At 44.5% G+C, this 24792-nt stretch overlaps 1 protein-coding gene across 1 annotated transcript; it reads right to left on the bottom strand.

Annotated features, from left to right (window-relative positions):
* Positions 1–11410: 11410 nt before the first annotated feature.
* Positions 11411–11590, bottom strand: LOC308488620 (guanine nucleotide-binding protein G(I)/G(S)/G(O) subunit gamma-5-like; the record flags this gene model as incomplete). The annotated part of the gene is made up of 1 exon (XM_081028521.1): positions 11411–11590. One exon carries the CDS (start codon positions 11588–11590, stop codon positions 11411–11413), a length of 180 nt encoding a protein of 59 aa, XP_080884647.1.
* Positions 11591–24792: the final 13202 nt, after the last annotated feature.

The raw sequence follows: 24792 nt of genomic DNA, 5'->3' as shown, positions 1-24792 counted from the left end.
TCTATGTTGTGAAACAAGCCTATGTCACTTGTTTTACTCAGTTTCACAACATGCCCAAATCTTGTAGATATTTATGACCTAGATGGCCTCTTTGGTGGCCACAGACAAGCTGCCTCAACCGAGGTGGTCTCTCGCCTCTTGAATTCCATCAGTCTAATTTCCACACCACTGGGCCTTTCAAATATGCCCTTGGGGATTGGTGCCTCACACCTGGGCCAGGGGTGGTTCTCTCAGCCTTCTCTCATAGCGCTCTGCCTCTGGCTGGCAGTTGGGTCACAGCGACTGGTTGTTGGAGCCACAGAAAGATGAGAGACCAGCCCCAGGCAGCAGTCATGGAAGTACCCCCGGCTTGGTGAGTTTGGATTGCAGGCCCAGTGCCAGCCGTCCAGCTTGTGCTGTGCGAAAGCAGCTACCTCAGACAGTCGAGGTCATGCTGCTCAGCGCCTGGCAAAGACCCAGCCTTCTAGGCTTGGCCCGTCTGGCTTCGCATCAAGAGGATATTCATATAGCAGGTTGGCCCCATTTCTCACCCCAGGGCCTGTTGCCCAGAGGACTTTACATAAAGTGCTGGCTGAGGCTGCAGTCCCAAGAAAGACTTGGGCGGTTGCTGGCTTGGTTGCGTAACAGCTTGTAACTTGGGGAGCTGTGATATAAAGAAAAAGGGCTGTCATAATGCCTCTCCCGCATGATAGTGTTTGCTTTTGTTTCCTATATGCAGTGTTGGTACATGGTAGGCATTCAACGTGTTACCACCACCATTTGCGGAGCACTGGCCGTGTGCTCATGGCTATTCCTGGTGCTTCCTTCTCAACAACTCTGAAGTATTATTATCCCCGTTTTATAACTTTGGAGGTTCGGCGAGACCAGCTCACTCTTCAAGGTCATACAGCTAAGAAATGACATCTGGGGTTTTAATTCCGGTCCCTCTGTCTCCAGAGCCCTATTCGTCTCCCTAATAGCCATGGATGGCCACTGTACTTTAGGAAAGGCACTCAGTCACTGTCAGATTCCTAAATTAGACCCTGCTTACGTCTTTGCCAACCCCCAAGGGTCATGCATGATGTCATGCTTCACCATTCCCAACATGCTCCACCTTTCAGCGAATTGTAGGAAAAACAACACAGGTATGACTCCAGGTATAATTTAGCGATCAAAACCCACCCAGCCAAGAAAATGGCTATAGAGCTCTGTCCTTTGCCCACTGCCTGGGAAAATTGCATTGGTTAATGTTTTTCTCCATATTGCTCAGACAAATTCTCAGCAATTTGTCTGATTGTCTCAGACAAATCATTTTTATTGCCCATCAGAACAACCCAACTCAGACAGGCTGAAGCAGGAAGAAGCAAAACAGTCACTGGAGGTAAGAAAGTCAGGTGACCTCTCAGCTACTGGCTTTCAAGATCAACACCAGGTCGGGTTACATACAAGCTGCCAAATCCACGGGAAACCTGAGCGCCTTGCACCCGCTGTGCAGACAAGGTTTGACTCATTTGTCTGGAGCTGACCCAGCAGGATTACCAGCCACCAGGGTGGCACTATGCCAGAGCTCTGGGAGGCCAGACTGGATTGAGTGGAAGAGTTATCCAGGTCAACTGAGGCAGTGAAAGATCAGGGACAGTTCATAGCCGGGGAGAGCCCAGGTTAGGAATAAAGGATCCAGACAGTCTTACATACTCATCGACTAAAAGTTAATACTTTTGGGCCGGCCCTGTGGCTCTGGCGGTTGGAGCTCCATGCTCCTAATGCTGAAGGCTGCCGGTTCGATTCCCACATGGGCCAGTGCCAGATGGCTCGGTTGGAGCGCTGGCTCTCAACCACAAGGTTGCCTGTTCAACTCCTCTACTTCCACAAGGGATGGTGGGCTGCGCCCCCTGCAATTAACAACCGGCAACTGGACCTGGAGCTGAGCTGCGCCCTCCACAACTAAGACTGAAAGGACAACAACTTGACTTGGAAAAAGTCCTGGAAGTACACACTGTTCCCCAATAAAGTCCTGTTCACCTTCACCCCCCAAAAAATTAAAAAATAAAATAAAAAATAAAATGTTTTTAATCCCTACACCTTTGAACTTGGGATGTATTTCAGAATTGATGGTCTCTTAAGTTTTTTTCTTCCTTAAGTGGTATACACTATAATGGTACAGATTGTAATGAGTGCCATCTGGGATTTGATGAAACACCAAGTCCTTGGAATTTATATATAATTAGAAGGTCAGTGGGATGTTATAGATTATGTCTGGAATAGAAGACACCAGAAACAGGTAGTAAATGAAGTCTGAGGTAAAATGAGACAAGTGAAGGAATATAACATCAGTGAGCCATTCCTGAAAAATGGCTTGATGATGAAATCCAGCCAATAAAAATCTAGTAAAATTGAAAACTAGCTAACATTTATAAACATTTACTATGATTCAGGCACTCTTCTACACGCTTAACCTGTATAATTTATCTTCACAACAACCCTGTGAAGCAGATACTGTTATCTCATTTTATGAATGAGGAAACTGAGGCATAGAAGGGTTCACTAACTTGCCAAAAAGCCTGATGGTAAGTGATGGAGTCAGGATTCCACCCCAGGCTTCTGACTCAGGTCCTGGAATTAAGACAATAAAACACTCAATGTGCAATTGAGCAAAAAAGTTCAACTTTGAGCTTCCTGGCAGGCAGCGCAAAATAGGATCTAAAAATAAATGTAAATCTCCACATGTATTTTTATAGTAATGTCTTCATGAATTTATTGCTTTTAAAGATAAATGGTCATGATTCTGTAAGGAAAAATTCAAAGATGACAAAAAAACTGCACACTATTCTTTTTCCCAGAAACAACATCAGAGATCCCATCCCCCAGTTTCTCAATTTGCAAATGACAAAAAAGGAGGATGGGATAGAGAAAGGAAGGGAGGAAGAGAGAGGACGGAAGGAGGGAGAAAAGGAAGGAGGGAGGCAGGGAGGAAGAAAGGGAAGGAGGGAGAGAGAGAGAAATAGTGTGCTCATCTGTAGCTTTTCTGTGCAAAGTGAGTCACTTTTGCCATTTTCTAGGCACTGAAATACTGAGAGGCCACTGACATATCCTCAGACGAGGCCGAGACAGCCTGGTTATACATACCTGTAAGACCGTCAGCTTCAGAGTTAGAAAATACTTGGTTTAAAATCTTTGCTGTAACTACTGTGTAACTGCATGACCTTGGTCAAGTCCCTTAACCTATCTGAACCTCCTCTTCCTCACCTGTGAAATAGACACGATCATACTACCTAAGGCCCATGGTTATCAGGATTAAGTGAGATCGAGCCCCCAAAGCACTTAGCATAGGGCCTACCCTAAGGTGGGGAGCTGTTATTATGCCTAAAAGATTACATCCCACAGCAGCAGGGGCCAAATTTAAGGCAAGTCAGAGAATATTTTTTAGTGTATTAAGCAGTTGTTTTGCTTAAGTTTTTGTGTGTGTGTGTGTTTTTTCCCCCCATGAAATCAATGCCAAAGTCCTTAAAAACAGCCACACCCCACTCTGGGCCTCATGTGAGTAGTAAGATGATTGGGGAGGGATGGAACGGGTGGTAGAGAAGTGGATGAAAACTGAGCTTGGCTTCCTGCCCCCAAGACGAAAGCCCTGGAGGCCTGGGAGGGGCCTTCTTCCTCTGGAGGGGAAAGCTGGGGCCCTGAGAGGTGTGGGGAGGCTTCAGATCCAAGCTGAGGCTTTTGCTGGAACTGGTCCTTGGGCCACGTCCTTGAGGCAGGCTGTGTGCAGAGATTGTCCAGAGGATATAGGTCAATCAGGGCACAAAACCACCCACTCAGGTCTGACTCCTGCCTCTGCCCAGGCAGTGGTTGTCTTACCTGAGCTTCCCATGCACCCTCTCTCACCGTACTTATTATTCATGCATGTGTACCTTCTTTCCTTCTCTCTTTCCTTCCTTCCTCCCTCCCTCCCTTCCTTCACGCATTCATGCATTCATGCATTCACTCAGCGGCACTTGAGGACTTGCCATATGTCAGATCATGCTGGGTGCTGGGGATACCAAGACATACTTCCTGCTCTCAAGGATTCCAGTCTAGGGGGCAAATGAAACCAGACCTGCAAACCACTAAACAGCTAAGGAAAAGACAACCTCACAATTGCTCTCACAGGCCACACGCAGGCTCGCTGGCACCATCTTATTCGTTGGGCTTACCCACAGGGAGCAACAGAGTTGGTTGACAGCAGAATGTGCAGGCAAACTGCCAGGGGGGCACCCCAGCTCTCTACTTACTAACTTTAGGAACATGGGCAACGACTGAGCTTCCTTGTACCTGTTTTCTTGGCTGTAAAACAAGGAAAATAACGGTTACATCTTCATAGAGTTGTGATGAGGATTGAAAGACTTAAAAGTAACACCGGAATAGCCCTGGCATATAGCACAATGTAAGTTGTCTTTTTTCTTTACGACGCTGCAAGTTCTTGGTGTAACACTGGTACAACACGCAGTATGACACTGGGGTTCTGGACCACCCCACCCCACGCTCACAGCAAGTATGCCCCTTGGCCCTCACCGGAGAATGGAGGGCGACAAGGGACCCCAGAGATGAGCTGAGGCCAGGGCTGACCATGAGTTAGTTACCTGTAGAATTTCTGAAAACACCTGCCAGGTCCCTTCCCTGGAGATTCTGAGTCTGAACCACAACCTACGCCACACTGAAAACCACTGGTTCAAAGCCCTGAATTTTATTGAAGTCAGTCAACTTGCAAGACCAGCTGGAGTTAGTAGCAGAGCCTGAACTGAGAAAAATGAGGTGTTGTTTCCTTTCACTCCTATTGTTGAAACCACTGTCCCAGCAGTACCCATAGCAAATGGGTCTCTCCTACGAAGGGGGCCGTGGAGAAGAGCACAAGAAACAGGGAGGATGCTGGGAAACTCCACGTGGGGTGGTGCCACAGTCCTTCCTACGTGGTCTCCCTACCTAGCTGGCCTCCCTACCTGGCTTTCTTCCAGTTCAAAACATTCTTTATGGCCAGCCCCCTTTTGTAGTTCTAGGCTCATTCCTTAGATAGCAGTGGTGCCTGCCCTTGAGTGCCTCAAGGGGAGAAAAGGGCCACGGCCCTGGCCTTGCAATGGCTGAAGGATGAAAGAAAGAGATCGAGGGACAAGAAAGGCATTGATAATATTTGCATGATGGCTGTCTAGCCCTGACCTGGAGGGCAGGCAGGGCCAGTAGCTTGTTTGTCTCTTGATCCAATACTTAGATTCAGAAAGAGTGAGCAGCCATGTGAAGGAAGGAAGGAAGTGTGAAGGAAGGAAGGCTCCAGATGCAATGCTAAGTTTGGAGGATGAGAAGTTCCTTGGGTGACAGCTGAGAAAGAACATTCCAGAGAGGACAAGGCAGAGGCAGGGAGAATGGGGCAACATCATTAATATTTTTCCCACTTTGCTACCTATTATCACTTAAGATCACATCATATTTCTGAACATTGCAATTTATTCAGGGATAATACTGATACCTAATGTTTACAAGCTTATACCTCACATATTTATCTTCTTTAATTGTTATAATAATCCCAGGAGAAGGGTCTTACCCTAATCATCATCCCCATTTTACAGAAGAGGAAATTGAGGCATGGAACGGTGATAGAACTTTGTCCAGGTCACACAGCTAGTTAGTGGCAGAGCTGACACTCGAATCAGGCAGGCTGGCTCTCAGAGCTGTACATCTAAACACTACACCGCATCTTTCGGCCCTGCTGGCTCTCAAATATTTACTGAAGGCCTGCTCTGAGCCGCAGCCTGAACTAGGCTTCACGCGTAGGGAAAAGTCCCTGTGTCAAAGGAGCTTTCAGTCTCGTGAACAATTTCCCTCTGGTTAGACATTTAAGGTCTAACCCTTTTTATCTCCTATTAAAAATAGCTCCTCAAGTCCATCCCCGAAGATGGACTTGTGGGTCAAAAGTTGTCACTTTTGTGAATGCTGCCAGATTGCTTTTCAAAAGTGTGGAGTCCATTTAAATCATAAGCAGCAGTATTTGTGGGCGTGTTACAATTTCACCACAACCTCACCAGCACTGGGTATTATCTTGCCCCAAAAAGGTTTGGTATCCATCTTGTTCAACAGGCAGCATTTTCCTCCTTGGGGTTCACATCTCCAACCATGAATAAGGGAAAGAGCTCATGACGGGTGAATGAAATATTAGGTTACGTAGAGGACAGAGGATTCATGCAGGCATGTGAAGTTGGCCCGAGCCATGGGGGGAAGTTGCGTTTAGACTGGGAAGGTTACTATCTTTGTCTAAACTGAAAACGTTTCCTGAAGCAGTGGGATTTTAAGAACAAGAGGTACAGGCAGAGAACATATAACCTTGAATTAAACAGGTGAAAATGTGCAAGTGAAAAAGAAAAGAAGGTAAACTGGGCAAATGTCACTTTTCCCCCTAAACATTTCACAGATAATAAATATTGCACATCATCAATGAATGTCACCAACCTCCCTCCTTCTACCTACCTCTCCTCTGCTCCTAGCTCATTATACTGTAATTGTTTTCTCATCTGTCCCGATGACCAGATTGTGAGGCTAGACCTAAGGGCAGGGACATTTTCCCATCTAGTTTCTGGAGTAGACAGTGACACACAGTGCATGGCACGAGGACCACAGACGTTCTCTGAGAATTCTCATTGAACTGGTCTGAACATCTACCACTAATATAGGACGCTGATCACTAACACTCAGGCTGCAGAGTAATTCTGTAGAAAAAGAATCCTATGAACTCATTTTTTTGAGGGGAGGGTTGGGCAGGAGGGAGGCAAAACTCTTTAAGGCCACGCTGGGATATGACAGAGATCGACGATAGACACTCTTGTGCACAAAGTACTGGGGAGAAAAGGGTTAGGGATTATGTCCTCTATTTCCCTTTTCTTACCCCCAGTGCCTGGCTCGGAGCTGAGCGCAGACAGTCTCCATGAAAGCCTACTGCTTGGCTGGCCCATACCTCTCACTCGATGCCTCTTAGAGTGGGCCCCAGACACTGCATTAAGACAATAAGTAGACACACTCCAAGCAGAGTTAGGCCCAGCTCTGGGGCAGTGGAGATGGCCTGATTTGCATTTGGAGACAAACTGTTTCTCCCTTTGTCACTGCCTTAAAAGGAGGGAAAAGAGGGGTTGTTACCAAACCTAGTGCTAGGCTGCAAGAGGAAGACTTTGCAAGTTCCTGGCTGAATGGGTGGTTTTCTGTGGTGGTACCGTTGTCAATTCTGATAGCCAGAGGATGGTGGAGGTGTTTGATGGCTAATAAGGAGGTGTGGGGTGTGTGTCAGGGGTGCCAGAAGGCAGAAGATTTAGATAGGGCTGCTTCCTGACTGGGGGGGGGAGGGGTGAGGAACAGGCCAGGAAGCAAGGGAGCAGGTGGCCAGCAGGGATCGTTGGAGGCTGGCGTCTGGAACTGCTGTGTAGTGGGTCCATGAAGCCTGCCCTGCACGTCTCAGCCTCTTGGAACTGCAAGCTTTAAAAGAAACTAGCAGAAGCATGCATTTCCTTTGCTCTCACAGTTGCACTTTTAGGAAGTTATTCCCAGAGATGTTCCCACAGTATACCAAGGAAGTGTACCTGTAAAGATAAAACCAGGAAACTCCCTCATTGTTCATCTGAGAGCCCCAAGTTGACCATATGTTAAGATGTGAGGAACCTTTAGAAGAAGGAAATAAGACTTCTTATCAGAAGAAGAGAACAGAGCAGGTCCTAGAAGGGTATGGTCAAATTTATTTATTTATTTATTTATTTATTTATTTATTTATTTATTTATTCATTCATCATTCATTCATTCATTCATTCATTTATCATTTCATTTGTTCATTCACTTATTTATAGTTTGAAAAGCTTGCAAAATTTATACCAAGCTGTTAACTGTGAGATGGGAGCTGGGGGAGAATTGCACTTTCCTTCACATTCTATTTTATACGTTTCTATATTGTATGGACATTCTACACCAAACATTTAAAACAAATTTTTTTTAAAGAATTTTTTAAAGGATGCTAAAGACAGATTGACACCTTCAAATCCATGAAGAAGTCCTCTAGAAGAGGCACAGCACTTGCTTTCTCATTCATTCTGGCCACATCCTCTGAAGCCCACAGCGTCAGGAGGCCTGGGAATGAATCCCCTCGGCCACACCGCCTGCCCAGTTTCCTGCCAAATCATTGGACCCTTCTGAGCCTCCGTGTGTCCACCTATAATGCAGGCAAACAGAGCATCTTTGATGCTTGGGAGTCACTGGGAAACAGGGTGCGGGGTGGAAGGGGGTGGATAAGACGACACTGTGTTAGCAACTCCACAGCGACCACCACCATGTGGGTTCAGTGTCAGACCCAACCTCAAGGGGGTGAGGGTGGGGGGTGGGAAGAGGAAGGAAAGAGGGGAGAGGAAGAGCCAGGTAGCTAGCTTCTTCCAGACTCAGCCTCTCCTCCGTCTGATTCTCTTGCTGACCTCCCTCCTGGCACAAGGTTTTTTGACCACTTGGGCTCCCCACTTCCTTCCCTGAGCTTCCCCCTCCTCCAGCGGTACAGACCTATACAGATTGCTTCTAGCTTCGTGGAGGTCCAGCAGCTCACACCTGTGGACCAGGTGACAAAAACGTCGTTTTTATTAGGTAAAAGAGAGGATTGTGGAGAGAAATAAAAGCAGTGCTCAGACATCCCAGGACAAAGTCACAAGCAAAGAGAAGACTGGCCAGGCTTGAGTAGGCGTGGGAGGCAGATCGCCATTGCAAGCTGGATACAAACACCACCAGCCTTAGGCCCAAATGAGCAGGAAATGGGGAGGGAGGGCTCAGAATAAGGGCCACTTGGTGGAGCAAGTTCGAGAGGTGGGGCAGCAGCGTTAGAGCCCAAGGAATCCAGTGCCAGAATGAGGCGTTCCAATTTGGACAGCTGAACTTGAGGTATGACAGAGAGATCAGTGATTTGGAGACCTGCCCAGGTAAGCCCAGCTTCCAAGATCCTGAGATTACACATTCTGAATTCATACGGCCCCCGGGCTTTAGAAGTTCACTAAAAACTGCCTGTCAGAGTGCCTCCTGATCTGCTCGGCACTTATTAGGAAGTCCTCAGATATTTGTCACATGAACCGGCCAGCGAGTAAACCCAGATGCCCCTTCCACTCACAAGCTGCCATTGGCAGCTCGGCTAAACAGCAAACTAGGCCACTGGCCTGACCCAGTTTCCCGGTGCTGCCGGCCAAACCCAGGGAGCAGCAGATGCTCCAGAGCAGCAGTCCAGGGTGACTCAAAGGCGCCTGCCCTGCGTCCCCGCTCCCCGCCTCTTTGCCGGCGCATTGGTTCACCGCCCTTCTGACGTTTGCCTCGCTGTGATTCATCTCCCAGAGGGGAGAAGAAAGGGGCCTTGTGGTCTCCCTGCGCTGGCTTCGCCGCCCTGGCACAAGGCTGGCACCTCTCCTGGGCAGCACCGCCCCCCAGTGGCCGCGGTGCCCCGGCTCAGGAGGCGGCGCTGGGGACCTCGGCCCTGGAGCCCAGGGTCCGCCCCGGTAAACAGCGAGAGGAATCACATCACCACCTCCCTGAGGGGCCACGGGCTTCGCCCTGGGTAAAGCCTCAACAAACGATGCAATTGTTTCTTTAGCGGCCTGGGAAAGGGCGAGCTCGGCATCCCAGAATCCTGGTCTCTGAGCAGCTTCTCATAGAGAGGGACCGGCGGGCGATGGCCCTCTAGCTGGAAAAAGGGGAATTCGCCTTTTCTGCTGAAAGCCTGGGTTGTGTTCCTGCGCTCGGCACCCCCAAGACCACGTGTCTGCTGCATTTTAAAAATAGATGCAAACAACTGCCCTTCTCCTTTTATGAGTTGCCTATTCATCTCTTTGGGGCATTTTTCTATGTTTTCTTATTTGTAGAAGCTCTTAAAAAGGGCAAGTCTGCCACATGTGTTACACGTATTTTTCTAAACTTGGACTTTACCTTCTGATTTTGTTTTTTGACACATACACTTTACATTTTTATATGGTCTGACCTTTTGATATTTTTCTTATCCTTTCTTCCTTTGCTTTTTGCCAATTGCTCCCTTTGCTCATCTGAGTACCAAAGATTTCCTTAATTTACTTCCAGTTCTCTATCTTTTCTCCTCCTCTCCCTTCTCTCTTCCTTCTTCTCTCCTTCCTACTCTTCCTAATCTCTCTGTTTTTTTCAAAGATTTTATTGGGGAACCGTGTGTGCTTCCAGGACTTTTTCCAAGTCAAGTTGTTGTCCTTTCAATCTTAGTTGTGAAGGATACAGCTCAGCTCCAGGTCCCGTTGCCATTGTTAGTTGCAGGGGGCGGAGCCCTCCATCCCTTGCTGGAGTCAAGGAATCCAACTGGCAACCTTGTGGTTGAGAGCCCACTGGCCCATGTGGGAATCGGACTGCCAGCCTTAGGCACTAGGAGCACAGAGCTCCAACCGCCTGAGCCACCAGGCCGGCCCTTCCTTCTTTTCCTTCATTTAGCTTTTAAACCTATCTGAAATTTACTTTGATATAAAGTGTGAGGTAAAGATTTAAATTTATTTTTTTTCTCAAATAGTTAGCTAACTTCCCAAATACCACAATTCAGCCTTTCTCTTTTAGTAGAATATTTCCTCACTGACTTGAAATCCTACCTCAATTACAGACTAAATACATTGAGCCTGTTTCTGGCCAGGACCCTGTCCTTATCCATTGAGTCCAAAGGTACGGACTTTTTTTTGTAAAACAACAAACATGTTAGACCACTGACCATGGATTTAGGACATATTCACACTTTCCTTTCAGGTCCAGGTAAAAATGCAGTCTTGAGTGAAACATCCGCATCTGAAAACTGGATAGGAAATAGGTTGTTTTAAAAGGACATGAACATTTTAAGTTCTTATACAAAAAGCCAAACCTTCCTCCAGAATGGCTAAGACTAATTTATTTCCCATCACAAGTGATTGCGAATGCCCTTCTCACTATAGGCATGCCAAAGAGGTTGAGAATTATTTATGAAAGCATATCCCAAATTTGAAAAACAAAGAAACAAAATACCCCTTCATTATTTTCTCTCTTTCTTTGCAGCTCTCGGACACCTGCAGGACTGTCCGGGTGGGGGAGGCAGCTCTTCAGATTCTCGTGTGGCTCATCTGAGACCTGCATTTGACTCCCCTCTCTACTTCTTACAGTTACTGTGACCCTGATACTTTTTCCCCCACTTACTACTAAGTATTTTATTGTATGTTGCTACCAGTGTATATAAAATAATTTCCCTTATGAAATAGAAATTCATGAAAATTCAGAGAGGTACATGTTAAGAACTGACAAAAGCAGAAGTTTGTATATAGTATGGCACATGCTATAGGCAGAAGCTTTTTGTACAGGCCTCAGATTTGGCTCGCCTGTGAATATTCACTGATTCACGAAAAGTGGTTTAGAAAACCTCCAAAGATTAGTGTCATTACAAAAAGGAACAGACTTTCTGGGGTCTGAAGGGATTTATACTTGAAGATACTCCAGTCAGCAGGGGGTCATGTTGAGCATTCTGCAGACAGAATTGTTTCAAATCTGCAGCTGTGGCTTCCAGCCGCAGCTGTTGAACCACTTTCTTCATAGCGGTGACGCTGGAGGAATCAGACATGGCGCACGCCAGAACCTGGCAGGTTAGTTGGTTGTGCTTCGGTGGGTTCTGGGTCCGTGCAGCCAGAGGGCAGGGCAGCGAGCCGTGATACTTTTTTAAAATTGAGGTGAAATTCACATAACATGAGATTTACCATTTGAAGCGAACAATTCACTGGCATTTAGTATCTTCACAATGTTGTGCAACCATCCTCTCTATCTAGTTCCAAAGCACTTTCATCCTGTGCCCATTGGGCAGTTGCTCTCCTTTTCTCTCCCTACAGCCTGGCAACCGAATCTGCTTCCTGTCTCTGTGGATTTAACTATTCTGGATATGTTATATAAAGAGAATCACACATTATGTGGCCTTTTGTGTCTGGCTGCTTCCCCTTCGCATCATGTTGTTTGATGTTCATTCTTGTTGTAGCCTGTATCAATGCTTCCTTCCTTTTCGTGGCTGAGCACTATTCTATTGTAAGTCTATGCGACATTTTGTGTATCCATTCATCCATTGATGGACACGTGGGTTGCTTTTGCCTTTTGACTATAGTGAATAGAGCTGCTCTGAACATTCGTAGAGACTATGACTTTTACAGATAACTGGGTAGTGATCTTACAAAGCAAGTTTTTAAATTTGTGATATTTTTTACGATAAAAAAATTGCATGGTGCCGGAAAAGCAAATCACATTTTGATATCTACTTAATGAAATCAACTTTATTGATTTCCAGAAATATCTGGGTAAAAAAAAAAAAATGTACTTCTAGAAAGAAGAAAACGAGCGTTTGTTGAGCGCCATGTGTCAGGTTTAATACACTATAGCAGCAGCCGCCCTGCCCGTTCCCCTGGGCTCCCTGGAGTCAACCTGCAGATAGTACCTTATGAAAACAGCTCCTTGCATCTCTGCCCCAGGACATTCTCTAGGTGAGGAGCCTGCACAGGGGCAGCTCAGAAGTGCCAAGGAATTGCCCATACCCCAAGTGTGACCTTCAGCCAAGGAGGAGGGTCCTCACCCCTCTGCCAAATCCTGATGTGTGTTCTGGGCAGCCTCTCAGCAGGTCCCCACGAGGTGAGCCCGTTGCCCACCTGCTGATGAATGTGGCCTTCAATGTCTTTCCTCCGCTTCCTGTCTTACTTCTCCCCTTCCTCATCATGTATTGGATTTCTGACTTCTCCCCTTGCTATTTTTGTTTCCTTGAGCAAATTACTTAAACCCTGTGTCTTAGGGTCCTCATGTATAGCATGTGGGATGGTCATAGAACCTGCTACGATGAGAACAAAATGAGCTAACGTGTGCAATATGCTTAGAACAGTGTATGGCACATAGTATGTGCTCAAAAATGTCCATCACAATTATATAAATAGAACAAACATGGGTTGTAGGGAATTAAACACACCTGGCTTCAGTTTCCTCATCTGATATGTAGGTTTAAATGCCTTTTTTGGGTGATGACGGTGAGAAGTAAAGGGAATGACATAACTTACATAAACTGTAAAGCACAGAGCCTGGCCCAAGAGGAACAGTGGTGGGTACACAGCAACTGCGTTCTCTTCATCAAGTGGCTGTGTCATTGGGAGAGGGTGACCTCCACCAAGGAAGAAGGGCCCATGCTGGGTTGCAGGCGAGACCATTTCAGAATCCCAGGCCACTTCCTTCTCTGTCTCTGGAGAACAGCGTGATCTCAGGCAGGTCATGTCCCATACGCCTTGGTTTCCACATCTCTGAAAAGAAGTGCTTGAATTTAAGGGATTTCTAAATGGCCTATGGGCCCTATAGATGTAGGGAGAGTCTGTATCCTGAGATGGACACACACACACACACGCACACTTATGCACATACACTTATGCACATACACATATACACATGCACATATATACACACATACACACAAAATGCACATACATATTCACATGCACACACACCTTAACACATACATTCATGCTCACACACACACAATGCATAGAGGAAGTATCTGCATATTGGCTGGGCCACTTGAGTCACCTCCTGGAGTTTTAGGCCCCAGGCTCTGCTGGCCTTGAAAATCACCCCAGAGAAGAATGTGTCTGGAACACATTCCCAAGCATTTTTATGTGGGAAGCAGTTTTCTTCTTCAGCCCTTTCTCTTCTTTTGTCACTTTGTCAATGCCTGTGGCTGCCTTGCCAAGTTGTGGGATCAGGCCACATCTCCATATTGAGGGCTGGGTTGGGGGGCATGGGGACCCTCAAAAGGTCAGCCTGCCTCATCCTTTCCTAACGGCCTTCTTCCCAGCTCCCACAAAAATCTAATCCAGAGGAAGAAGGAAACAGGAGTCATAAAATGTGGCTCCACCCTCCAGAGGAAGCCAAAGTTGGAATGTAACTGCAGAAGAGATGGGACCTGGGGAGGAGATAACACTCTGTGCAGAGGCTTAGAGAAAGCCCGAGGGGCAAAGAGGGCAGGCGCAACCCTCCTCTGGGCTCCAGGCCTCAGATCCACAGGCTGTGTCATTGTCAGTGCCCACACACCTCAGGGGGACGAGAACTAGAACTTCCTCTGGTTTCTATGATTGTGCCTCATAGCTGACCCTGAGTCCCTTTTCAATCAGACTGGTGGCGAAACATATATACCTTCTTCCAGGACTTATGCCATCCTTTTGAGGTCTCAATGCAATGCAGCATGGTAAGAGGATGGTGGTTTGGTCCTCCAAAAACAATTGCCAAGTCGCTGCTGAGGCTGCCCATGCCCTGTCTCCAGGACTCGTTCAGGTCTGACATTTTCCTGTTATTTCATCACAGTCACAGGCCCGGCTTACACACATCCCCAAACCATTTGCCCCAGGCTCCCACTGCCTCCCTGAGAGATGCCCTGGGACCTCTGTCATCCCTCTTAAGGCCAAGGAATGGCCTCCTCCTGGTTCTGGTGAGGGGGTCTCCCTTCTCCCCACTGCTTCTGGCCAAGGTATCTTGAACACTTGCATGAATCCTCTTTCCCCCTTTTATTGCTTCTAGAAATCAACGCAGTTCTCTTAAGGGTTTATTAAGGCTCTTAAAAAAGATTTTTAGGTTACCTCAGCTTCCTGTCCTCTCCTTCTCCGCTCTGCTACAACCCTCAAAACTGCTTGAATGGGGAAAAGGAAACGGAAAAATACAGAGAGAAAAATGAACATCGATGAGTGTCTCAAAATCATACCTAGCCACATGCATTATTGCATTTAATCTTACCACAATCTTCTGAAGTTACCCTCATTTAATAGAGGAGGAAACTAAAGTTTAATAAGGTCACGTAAGTAATAAGTGTCTTTCCCACATACATATCCAAAAGCACTTTGTAAAATGGGTATGCAGTAGGTTAGTGAGCTAGAGCCCAAACTTTTTGTTGTTACTGCGGATGCAAAAGAGGCCACATACTAAATCTGACAAGCTCTGGGGAGGCAAGCATGGTAGGCCCTACAAACTCAGTGTGGGGACAGAGCCAGGACTGCAGTTTCCAGGCTCTCAGCCTCACATAGAAAGGTGCTCACTCGGGTAGTAAATGGCCATCGACTGTGATTGGATGGCCATCAGCTGTGGCTAGTTGGCCGTCAGCTGTAACCAGTGAGCCCTTGACCACTAATATAATTGCCATGGCTTCGCTAGCAGAAAATGGGGGCTTGCAAGAAGATGGTGTCTGAGCCGGCAAGCGGTGAAGTGAGGGTTGCGGGCCGTGTGGCTCCTGCCTGCCTCCTGTTTCTCCAACCCGGCCGCCAACGAGAATATAGTGGTATGACTCCCCTACCTATGGCTCCATGGGTGTTCTTTTTTGGCCTCGCCATGTCCTGTGTTCTTATGTGGGGAGCAGGAGCTGAGACCCCGCAGGCCGCCCTGCGCGACACTCAGAAACCGAAAGTAACCACATAGGATGATCTGAACATAAAAATTCCTAACTAAAAGCAGGTTATGGCAGATAGTCACATCCTTGGCCTGTAGCTTCCTTGACAAAAGTCATTCTTTACTTTAAGTGAGCCTGTCTGTTGTCTTTTTGCATCTAAGATAACATACACTTGGAATGTAAGAGAATCCCTTTTTCCGGACCCTTCAGGGCACAACCCACTGACCACAGCAGAGACCTCATTGTTATCTTGTTCCCAGCATACCATCTCTGTGTGCTATAAAATGTTAATTATTAACTATCCTGTACCTACCAATGTAAAACAAGTATGTGTCTCTCTCCATTTTACTTTTTAACCAATCCTAGAGATTTCCCCACTTTGCTTTCTCCTACCCCATTAATCAGTGGATTTCTTGTAACCCTCCTTATGTTTCCTCCTTTGATTCAAATGTATAAAATAAGCTGCAAAACTACCATTCTCTGGAGCATTTTCTTAATCCATTGAGATTTTGCTTCCTAGCAATCATTGTCAATTTGGCTCAAATAAACTCATTTAAGTTCTCTACAGATTTGTACATTTTTCATGTCGATATTTACTTGGCAGGATTCCAAAGAAGCGCACCCAAGATCATCATGAAGACCCAGATTTGGTTCTAGGTCCCAGCAGGGACTCACTGTGTCCCACCAGCTCCCCCTTTGTATCCACTGAACTTGAGTGAATTTTTTTTTGGAATTCCGGGCCTCCCTGATTTTAGGTAGGAGGCCCTGATTTTATTTGAACTCTTTTTTTAAAATCCTTAAGTTGGCTTTAAAGGTTACGGATTGAGATAATCCAGGCTAAGGACAAGAGTTGAGATAATGCAGGGACAAGAGAAAAGAAAAATGGGTGGCTGGTTTTAATTTCGGCTTTTCAATTAGAATTGCTTACTGCGATTCTAATTTTTGCTGGATAAATAAGAGTCTGAACTTGTTCACCTCTGAAGATAAGGGGTATTTACTCCCTCCAGCTTGAATTTCGGCTATTCTTAGGTGAAAGAATCTTTGTGGAGGTGTTTGAGGGTACTCCTCAAAACGTGCAGTGGGCCCATGTGGATTTCCAACACAACTGTAATTAAATATTTGACTTGTCCGGGTCGTGCACAGAAAGGCTGGTTATCTAGCGCTTCGAGTCCTCACGGTTGTACTAGGTAGCTGGGGAGGGAGATCAAAGCACGTAAGAGGGTTGAAGCAACTCAGAAGGTGACGACAGCCCCTTGGAACTCAACCCATAAGCAGCACACTTCAACTACACAATACCACGATAAATTTGTTCAGACTCTGCAGATCTCAAAAGAAAACTAAAATGAACATGGGAAATAGTACCTCCAAGGCCGACAAGCTCCGGGTCTCCAGCGCCATAACACTCCTGCAGATGTACAGTTCCTAGGGAGACTTTACTTGCAAGTACTTACAGAAATGGGAAGATTTAACTAGAAGTGATATCAGCTTCAGATGGCCAAATGGAGCTCTTTTGACATCTAAATTCATGTTTTGTGTGAATAATTAGAAAAAAAACTTGTTTTAAAATCAAGCTAAACGAATGGAAGGCTTGGCAAATGGAAGCCTCTGAAACCATACACAGAGGGACGTTCTTCCCTCCAGAAAGTTAGTAAGAAAATTTATGGACTGTCTTTGCACTAAAGAAGGTTTCCGAAGCTGCTCACTGCCAACACCCCACTTTTCCCTCTGCTCCAACTGACCCACTTCATCCTCTACTTCATTGTCTGGATTTAGTCTTCTCTCTTCCTCCTCTTCCTTCTCTCTCTCCTACACCCCTACTGCAGCTCCCTACTGACCTAGGGGACACTCAATAGAAAACCAGACCAGGATAGACTAGGAAAAAAGAAAAACCCAGAAATTCTGGCAGCTCACTTTGGAAAAAAGCTGGTCTCAGGCAGTGGGAACCAGCAATTGTATACAAACAGAAGTAAGGAATGTACTAAAGATTCCCTCGACCCTCTCCAAGACCCTGATGAGTTCGCAAAGGAATTTAAATTGACTGTTAGAACATATATGATCCTGGCTATTCTGACCCATTCCAATTAACACATATACTGGTTTCTGAGAGCAAAGCAACAGAATTGCTAAACAAGGTTTGCTGGGGGAAACCTGTAGAGGAATCTGCTTTTAGTGTAAAAAGTCAGGTCACCTTAAGAAGGATTGTAGAAAACTGAAATGGGATTTAGAAAAAGAAAAGAAACAGAAGCCAGCATAGGGCTGCTCCAAAGACTGTAAGAGGGCATGTCCCCTTACTAAAACTTTAAGAGAAATTGAAATTACCATAAAAGGAGAAACTACTTAGGTCCTTGTAGATACTGGGGCTCCTTTATCTGTCCTCTCTCTCTTTTCCAATTACAGAGAATTTAATGGAATTTCCACATCCATGACCACAGGATGAAACTGGCTGCAGCCAAAGACTCTAAATCCTGGGGGCCAACTCCAGGCAGGGCCCTGCTCCAAAGGAATGGTGATGTCCCCGCCCTGGCTGGCTGGTTGGGGCTCAGGGCTGAGGATGGGACATCTCCCTCACTGGTCACTGAGGCTACCAATAAGGACGGCTGGGGGATGACTGCCCACATTCATGGTTGGGTTACAGATGGCTACTTTATCTGTTCTGAACACTACCCGACTAAGTTGCCCTCTCCCTCGGAGTAAAGCTTCTGTACAAATGGTAGGGACATCTAATCAACCAATGTCTGTTTTTAAATCAGAACCTGTTCCCTTCCACCTAGGGAATGTTACGGGGCAACATATATTTTTACTAATCAGAGACTAATCAGAGGTTTCAAGAGACTATCTTGAAACCAGTGACACCCACATATCCTTCTCCCAGAAGGGTGAAATGTATTTAGAATTAAATGAATCAGATACTGAACCAGTTGGGAAAATAATGATTTCAAAGAACCCATATGAAAGGAAACTAGTCTTGAGACTGACTGAACGTTTGTTACAAGGCGTTTCAATGAAACTTTGGGCCTTTTTCAGTACAGATATTGGCAAGATTCAGTCAGCCACTCCTATTAAAACAACTATTGACAATCCTTTGCCTCTACCTAATATTTGCCAATATCCTTTAAGGCCTGATGCACTAGCTGGAATTAGCCCATTATATAAGACTACTTTTTAAGAAAAGGGGCTTATAATTCCATGTACAAGCACCTGTAATTCTCCTATCCTTCCAGTAATGAAACCCAATGGGAATGGATGGAGATTTGCACAGGATCTCATAAATAAATATAAATATAAAGATATCCTGTGGTTCCAAATCCACATACCCTCGTATCAGCTATTCCTGTATATACTGCCAATATTTTTCGGTGCCAGATTTATGTAGTGCCCTTTTCAACATTCCTGTAAAACAAAACAAAATGAAAAAAAGACAGTAAAGACCTCTTTGCTTTTTCACCTGAGAAGATCAGTAGTTTACTTGGACAGTAATGCCCCAAGGAAATACAGAGTCCCACCTATTTCTCTCAGATAGTAAAAGCTGATGTTGAATTTCCCAGAAATTCTACTCTAATCCAATATGTGGATAATTTATTCTTATGCTCTAGGATGTATTAGACTCCCAAGAGGACACAATTTACCTTTTACAATAGCTAGCCAAAAAGGGACATAGGGTCTCAAAAGACAAGCTTTGATTCTATTTACCCCAAGTAAAATACCTTGGTCATCTAGTATCTAAAGATGGGCTACTAATTAACCCTGAAAGACTCAAAGGAATAATATCCTTTCCTCTTCTAAAAACAAACAAACAAAACAGCTTAGAGAATTCCTGGGTCTGACTGGATACTGTCACAAGTGGGTTCCAAATTTTTCATTAATGGCCCAGTCTCTATATGTCTTATTTTAAAACCAGATCAACCTGATCCAATTCAATGGAACCCCAAAGAGAAATAAGCTGAAGAAACTCTAGACAATTAAAATCAATAGTTAAAGGGCTCTCTCCCTACATGACCGCCATCTCTGCTACAGTTGTGTTATGCAAACAAACAGAATACATAGTTATGGGCTCTCCTTTATTTATGTTACTCATTCTGTTGAATCTCCACTGAATTCTCATCACACTCAACACTGTCAGTCAACTGGCTTCTTATGAAGTACTCTTGCTTCCTGCGCATAATATTACTTTAACTCTTTGTAACAGTCTTAACCCAGCAGCTTTGTTACCTTCTTTGCAGGATGAAGACATCCAGGATTGTGTTTTGCTTACTGACCACCTTCTTGTTCCTACAGATGATTTATACAAAACTCTTAATGATAACGCTGACTTAATTTGGTTTACAGATGGATCTCATCTGAAAGATGAACAGGGACATTACTGAGCTGATCATGCAATAACTTCCATGGTGAATATAAATTTAAGGTTCTTATTTACCCGAATAAGATCTGCCCAACAAGCTGAATTAATTGTTCTAGCATGACCTTGTCAGTCAGCCAACGATCAAATAGCCAATATTTACACTGATAGTCACTATACCTTTGGTGTAGTTCACAAATTCCAGAATGTTGTGGAAGAAGTGAGGCTTCTTGACTTCCTCAGGGCAGCCCATAAAGAATGAAAACAGGTTGCAGAATTATTAGATGTCAGCAACCAAAACAATTGGCAATTATCAAAATTATCAAAATTCCAGGACATCCTAAAGCTGCCACCATGGAAGCAAAAGGAAATAATTTAGCAGACGCTGCAACTAGACAAGCATCAATAAGCAGCCAAAATATACAGACTTGAAAACGTTTCTTTTCCCTATTAAATCAATAAGAGACTCTTAAATTTCCAATGAACAGCTGCAGAGGAAGAAAAGAAAATATGGTAATGATAAATGTCTAACTATTACATACATTGTTTTGTGCACCTGAAACTAATAAAAAATGTTAGAGAGAGAGAGAGAGAGAGAGAGAGAGAGAGAGAGAGAGAGAGAAAGAAAGAAAGAAAGAAAGAAAGAAAGAAAGAAAGAAAGAAAGAAAGAAAGAAAGAAAGAAAGAAAGAAAGAAAGAAAAAAAAAAAGAAAACATGGTAACAAAAAAGGGAAAATTTGACCCAGACAAATAGATATGGCTTGGACCAATCAGAAACCAATCTTACTTATAGGGGGCTCAATTACTTCAACATGTACATGAGCTAACATATTGGAGTCCTGAAAAGCTGATTTCATAGAATAAAGAATATTTTTGGAAAACTCCTCCTATAGTAGCTTGTAAAGTGTATAGCAGATGTTCTGTCTAAACTGTAACCCTGGAAAATCACTCCTTGGGTCCCAAGGACATTTCCCACTTCCTTTAGGTCCATTTGAGGTATGGTAATTAGATTTTATCCAAGTGCCAACATCTCAAGGATACAAATATGTGTTGGTCATGATTTATATATTGTTTCACTGGGCTGAGGCATTCCATTGCAGGAAAGCAACTGCCTTAATTGTAGGTAAGTTATTATTGGAAAAAATAATCCCCAATTGGGGAATTCCCAGTGAGTTACACAGTGACCGAGGGACTCGTTTCACTGGGCAAATAATATAATCCATTTGTAATATTTGGCCTATTCTACAGTATTTTCACTGTGTTTATCACCCCAGTCCTCTGGATTGGTGAACTACACAAATGGTACAATTAAAACTCAACTACGTAGGTAAAATTTCAGAAGCTTTTAATTTCCCTTGGCCCAAAGCTCTCCCTATAGTGCTCCTCAACCTGAGATTTACTCCTTTTGGTAACCATAGCCTTTCTCCTCATTAGTCACTGGTCACCAGAGGCGTCTGGATGAAGGGACATATGAACCAACTTTACTAAAAGGAGACATTCTGCATTATTGTCAAGGACTTATCAACCTGCTTAAAGAAATTGATAAATTAGCAACTGATTCACTTCACAGTGTGCTTCCAGGAGATGAAGACTTCAAAGACACGTCTCACAGCCAGGAGAATCTGTCCATTGGAAAAGACATCAGTTAAAGACTCTCCAACCTCCTTGGAAGGGACTTGTCAGCGGACATCAAAGACTCCTCGAGGATGAGAAGCCACGACATCAGAGGTAGACACAGCTGTCTACCCAAGACTTTGAGAAGGTTCGTATACCTACAAAATTGATATTGAACTTAAAATAACCATTTATTTGTCTTTACCTGTCTGCTAATAATATTAGTCATAATGATAGTTCTACTTGTTCTTTGGGCTTTTCTCAAACCCTGTACTTATATAGCCCAACTGTTAATAATTGTTGAAGTTATATAACTTTTATATTATCAAGAATACTATTTTTATGGTTTCTTTTTTGAAATTTAGAAGGGAGGTTATTGTAGAAGGAAGAAAATGGATGTGTTTTTGAAAGAAGTTAAAGGGAAGTTAATAAGTTGATTATTTCTGAATGAGGGAAAGGAGACAAAATGAGAAGGACAAGTGAAGTTGTAGAAGGTTAGTGGAACAAAAATATTGAGAAAGGAATTTTATGTATAAATGCTAGAACCCAATTATGGAACCTGCTTATACCCTAATCCAACAAAGATTACTAACTATATTAATTTAGATGGAAGCTGAAGTGGCTGAAAAAAAAATGGCTCTCTATAATGGCGGCTGAGGCACAGAAAAATTACTCATGAAACTCTTACTGTTCTCCTGGCCACTGGAAATTTTTTATTTTTATTTTCTTTTTTTTAGATGGTAGTTATAATTTACACCATTGTGGTCTTACAGCCTTAACCCAATTAAACCTTAAAGTTACATTTCCCAATTGCACAACTAGTAGGAATCAGATTAATAATGAATGACACCTAAGTGCTTCCAATGGGAAGGTAGTTGGGCCATGTTAAAATAAAATAATAATAATAATAATAATAATAATAATAATAATAACAACAACAATAATAATAATGTTAATAACAGTGACAATAGTAAATGGGAACCCATCTCATGGTCAGATTATGAAAACTGAAGAGGTATATAGTGTGCCCTCAAGCTATAAATAAATGTTATACTAGATACAAAATACAGAAAAATAAGACAGCAAAACTTGGATCATGATAATTTACAGGTTAGAAATGATCCGGTATGTTTTTCACTTAGTGAAGGCCCATAAGACCTGACTACCTCTCATTTACCCAACTTTCCTTTTGGAAAAAAATTCCCCCCTAACTGCCATCCAAGATTATGGTCTTATCCCACCCTCAGTGGTTCACCATTTCAACACTTCCTAGGAATGAGCCTTCCTAGCACCTGGGACCACATTATCCAACCAAAAGGTTGGTCATCGAGGCATCCTTTCGACTGATTTATGACCAGAAGGGGGAAGTGTGGACGAAAAAGGGGGCCACATACTACACGTGACAAGCTCAGGGGAGGCCAGCATGGCGGGCTCTACAAACCCAGAGACCGAAATTAACCACATGGGATGATCTGAACATAAAAATTCCTAACTAAAAGCGGATCATGGCAGGTCGCCACATCCTTGGCCTGTAGCTTCTTTGACAAAGGAAGGTCATTCTTTACCTTAAGTGAGCCTGTTTATTGTCTTTTTGAATGTAAGATTACATACCCTTGGACTGTCAGAGGAATCCATTTTTCCACACCCCTCAGGGCGCAACCCACTGCACCAGAGCAGGAGACCACGGAATCCCTCATGGTTATCTTGTTCCCCAAATACCATCTACGTGCTGTAAAATGTTAATTAACTGTCCTGTACCCACCAATGTAAAAGAAATACTTTTTATCCAATCCCAGGGATTTCTCCGCTTTGCTTTCTTCCACCCCCTTCATCTACCACCCATGGATTTTATCTAACCCCCTTATGTCTCCTCCTTTGATTCTAATGTGGAAAATAAGCTGCAAAACTGCCATTCTCTCGAGTCTTTTCTTAACCTGTTGGGATTTTTGCTTCCCAGCAATTGTCATCAGTTTAGTTCTAATAAACTCATTCAAGTTCTCTAGAGGTTTGGACGTTTCTTGTATCAACATTACACAGATGGACTCTTTATTCAAATAGAAACTTTCCTGGAAAACCGGAAAGTGTGTTTCTGCTATGGTGGAAGGCTGGGGGTTCCAAGTGAGCCCCTTCTTCCCCTCACCCCTCGATATGCACCGGGGACTCTTCTGTGATGTTCCAGGCCTACGAGTACATTTGGAGACCTCTGGACTGTATGGCCTCCAGGCCTTCTCTACAGCCAAACCCCCACATCTAGATTGTGACACTTCTTGGTGCCTGGCCCCGTGGGTTTCCTTGGAATACACTGGCTTGGTTGCACACACAAACTTCCTGCTTGGCTCTTCCCTTGAGGCTGCTGGGCTCCACGCCTGGACGCCATGTCTGGGCCAGAGCCATGGCTTCTGAGAGGGTTTGGAGGTTGGCCCACCCCCTGCTGCCCATTCTCTCCACTGCATCCAGCACAATCAACCAGAGCTGCATGGGGCCAATACTTCAAATAAATGTTAATGCTGCTCAGAGCTAGATGGATGGGCCTTTTGGGAAGGTCCAGAAGAGATAGGGCTACAATTTGTCCCCTGAGACAATTCTTTGTTTCCTTTTGGCAAATCTCTTCATTGAGATTGCTGCTAGCTGATCCCTTTTTATTCATAAAATTGATGTTTCAAGGGCCACTAATAGCTCTTGGGTTTGCATAGCTGGTTACTCCATCCATGTACTTACTGGATAATCGTTAGGTGAGCACTTACTGAGAACCAGGTACTGTACTAAACACCGAGTGCAAAGAGGAAGATACGTCTCCTTCACAGTCCACAGTTCATGCCTCTCTGCTTTGTGAGCCCTAGGAAATTGTTGTGGACATTTGCTGGCTCTTAGCCATTCAGCGTTCATTTCCCTAAACAGATCTCTGGTTTCCTTTCCCATGACCTGTCCCCCACGAGCATAGCCTTGGTGAGACAGTGAATCAGAGAACCTCGTCCAAAAGGGTATCTGGAGGTTTTCTCAGTCACAATGCTTCCTCTCTCTGCCCCAGTGAGACTAAAGCTTGGACAGACAACCTAAGTGCTTCCAGACAGACCCCTTCCCAGGACTTTGAAACAAGGTCGGGAGAAGCAGCTGGCTTATTCACCTCAGCAGCATAACCTAACTGCCAAGAAACTTCTTTTCTGCTTCCTATACTATTTCGAAGCCTCATTCTCCAGTCTTCCTGTGGGTTCGGGGCATTTCCCAAGTTTCTTTTCTTTTCTTTAAATGAGCCAGAATTGGTTTTTGTTGCTTGCACTCAAAGAACCCTGACCAACAACATACCAGGTTCCAGCTGTTATTTCAGTTGCATCCAACATGTTTAAAACATGTTGCTGAGCACCTGTTCTGGGCCACGTGTTATGGGTACATTGACCTGGAAGGAAATAGATAAGCAAAACGCTTGA

The sequence above is a fragment of the Rhinolophus hipposideros genome (genome assembly GCF_964194185.1).
Source record: "Rhinolophus hipposideros genome assembly, chromosome: 20".
Lineage (NCBI taxonomy): Eukaryota > Metazoa > Chordata > Mammalia > Chiroptera > Rhinolophidae > Rhinolophus > Rhinolophus hipposideros.
This window is presented reverse-complemented; position numbering and strand designations above follow the sequence as displayed.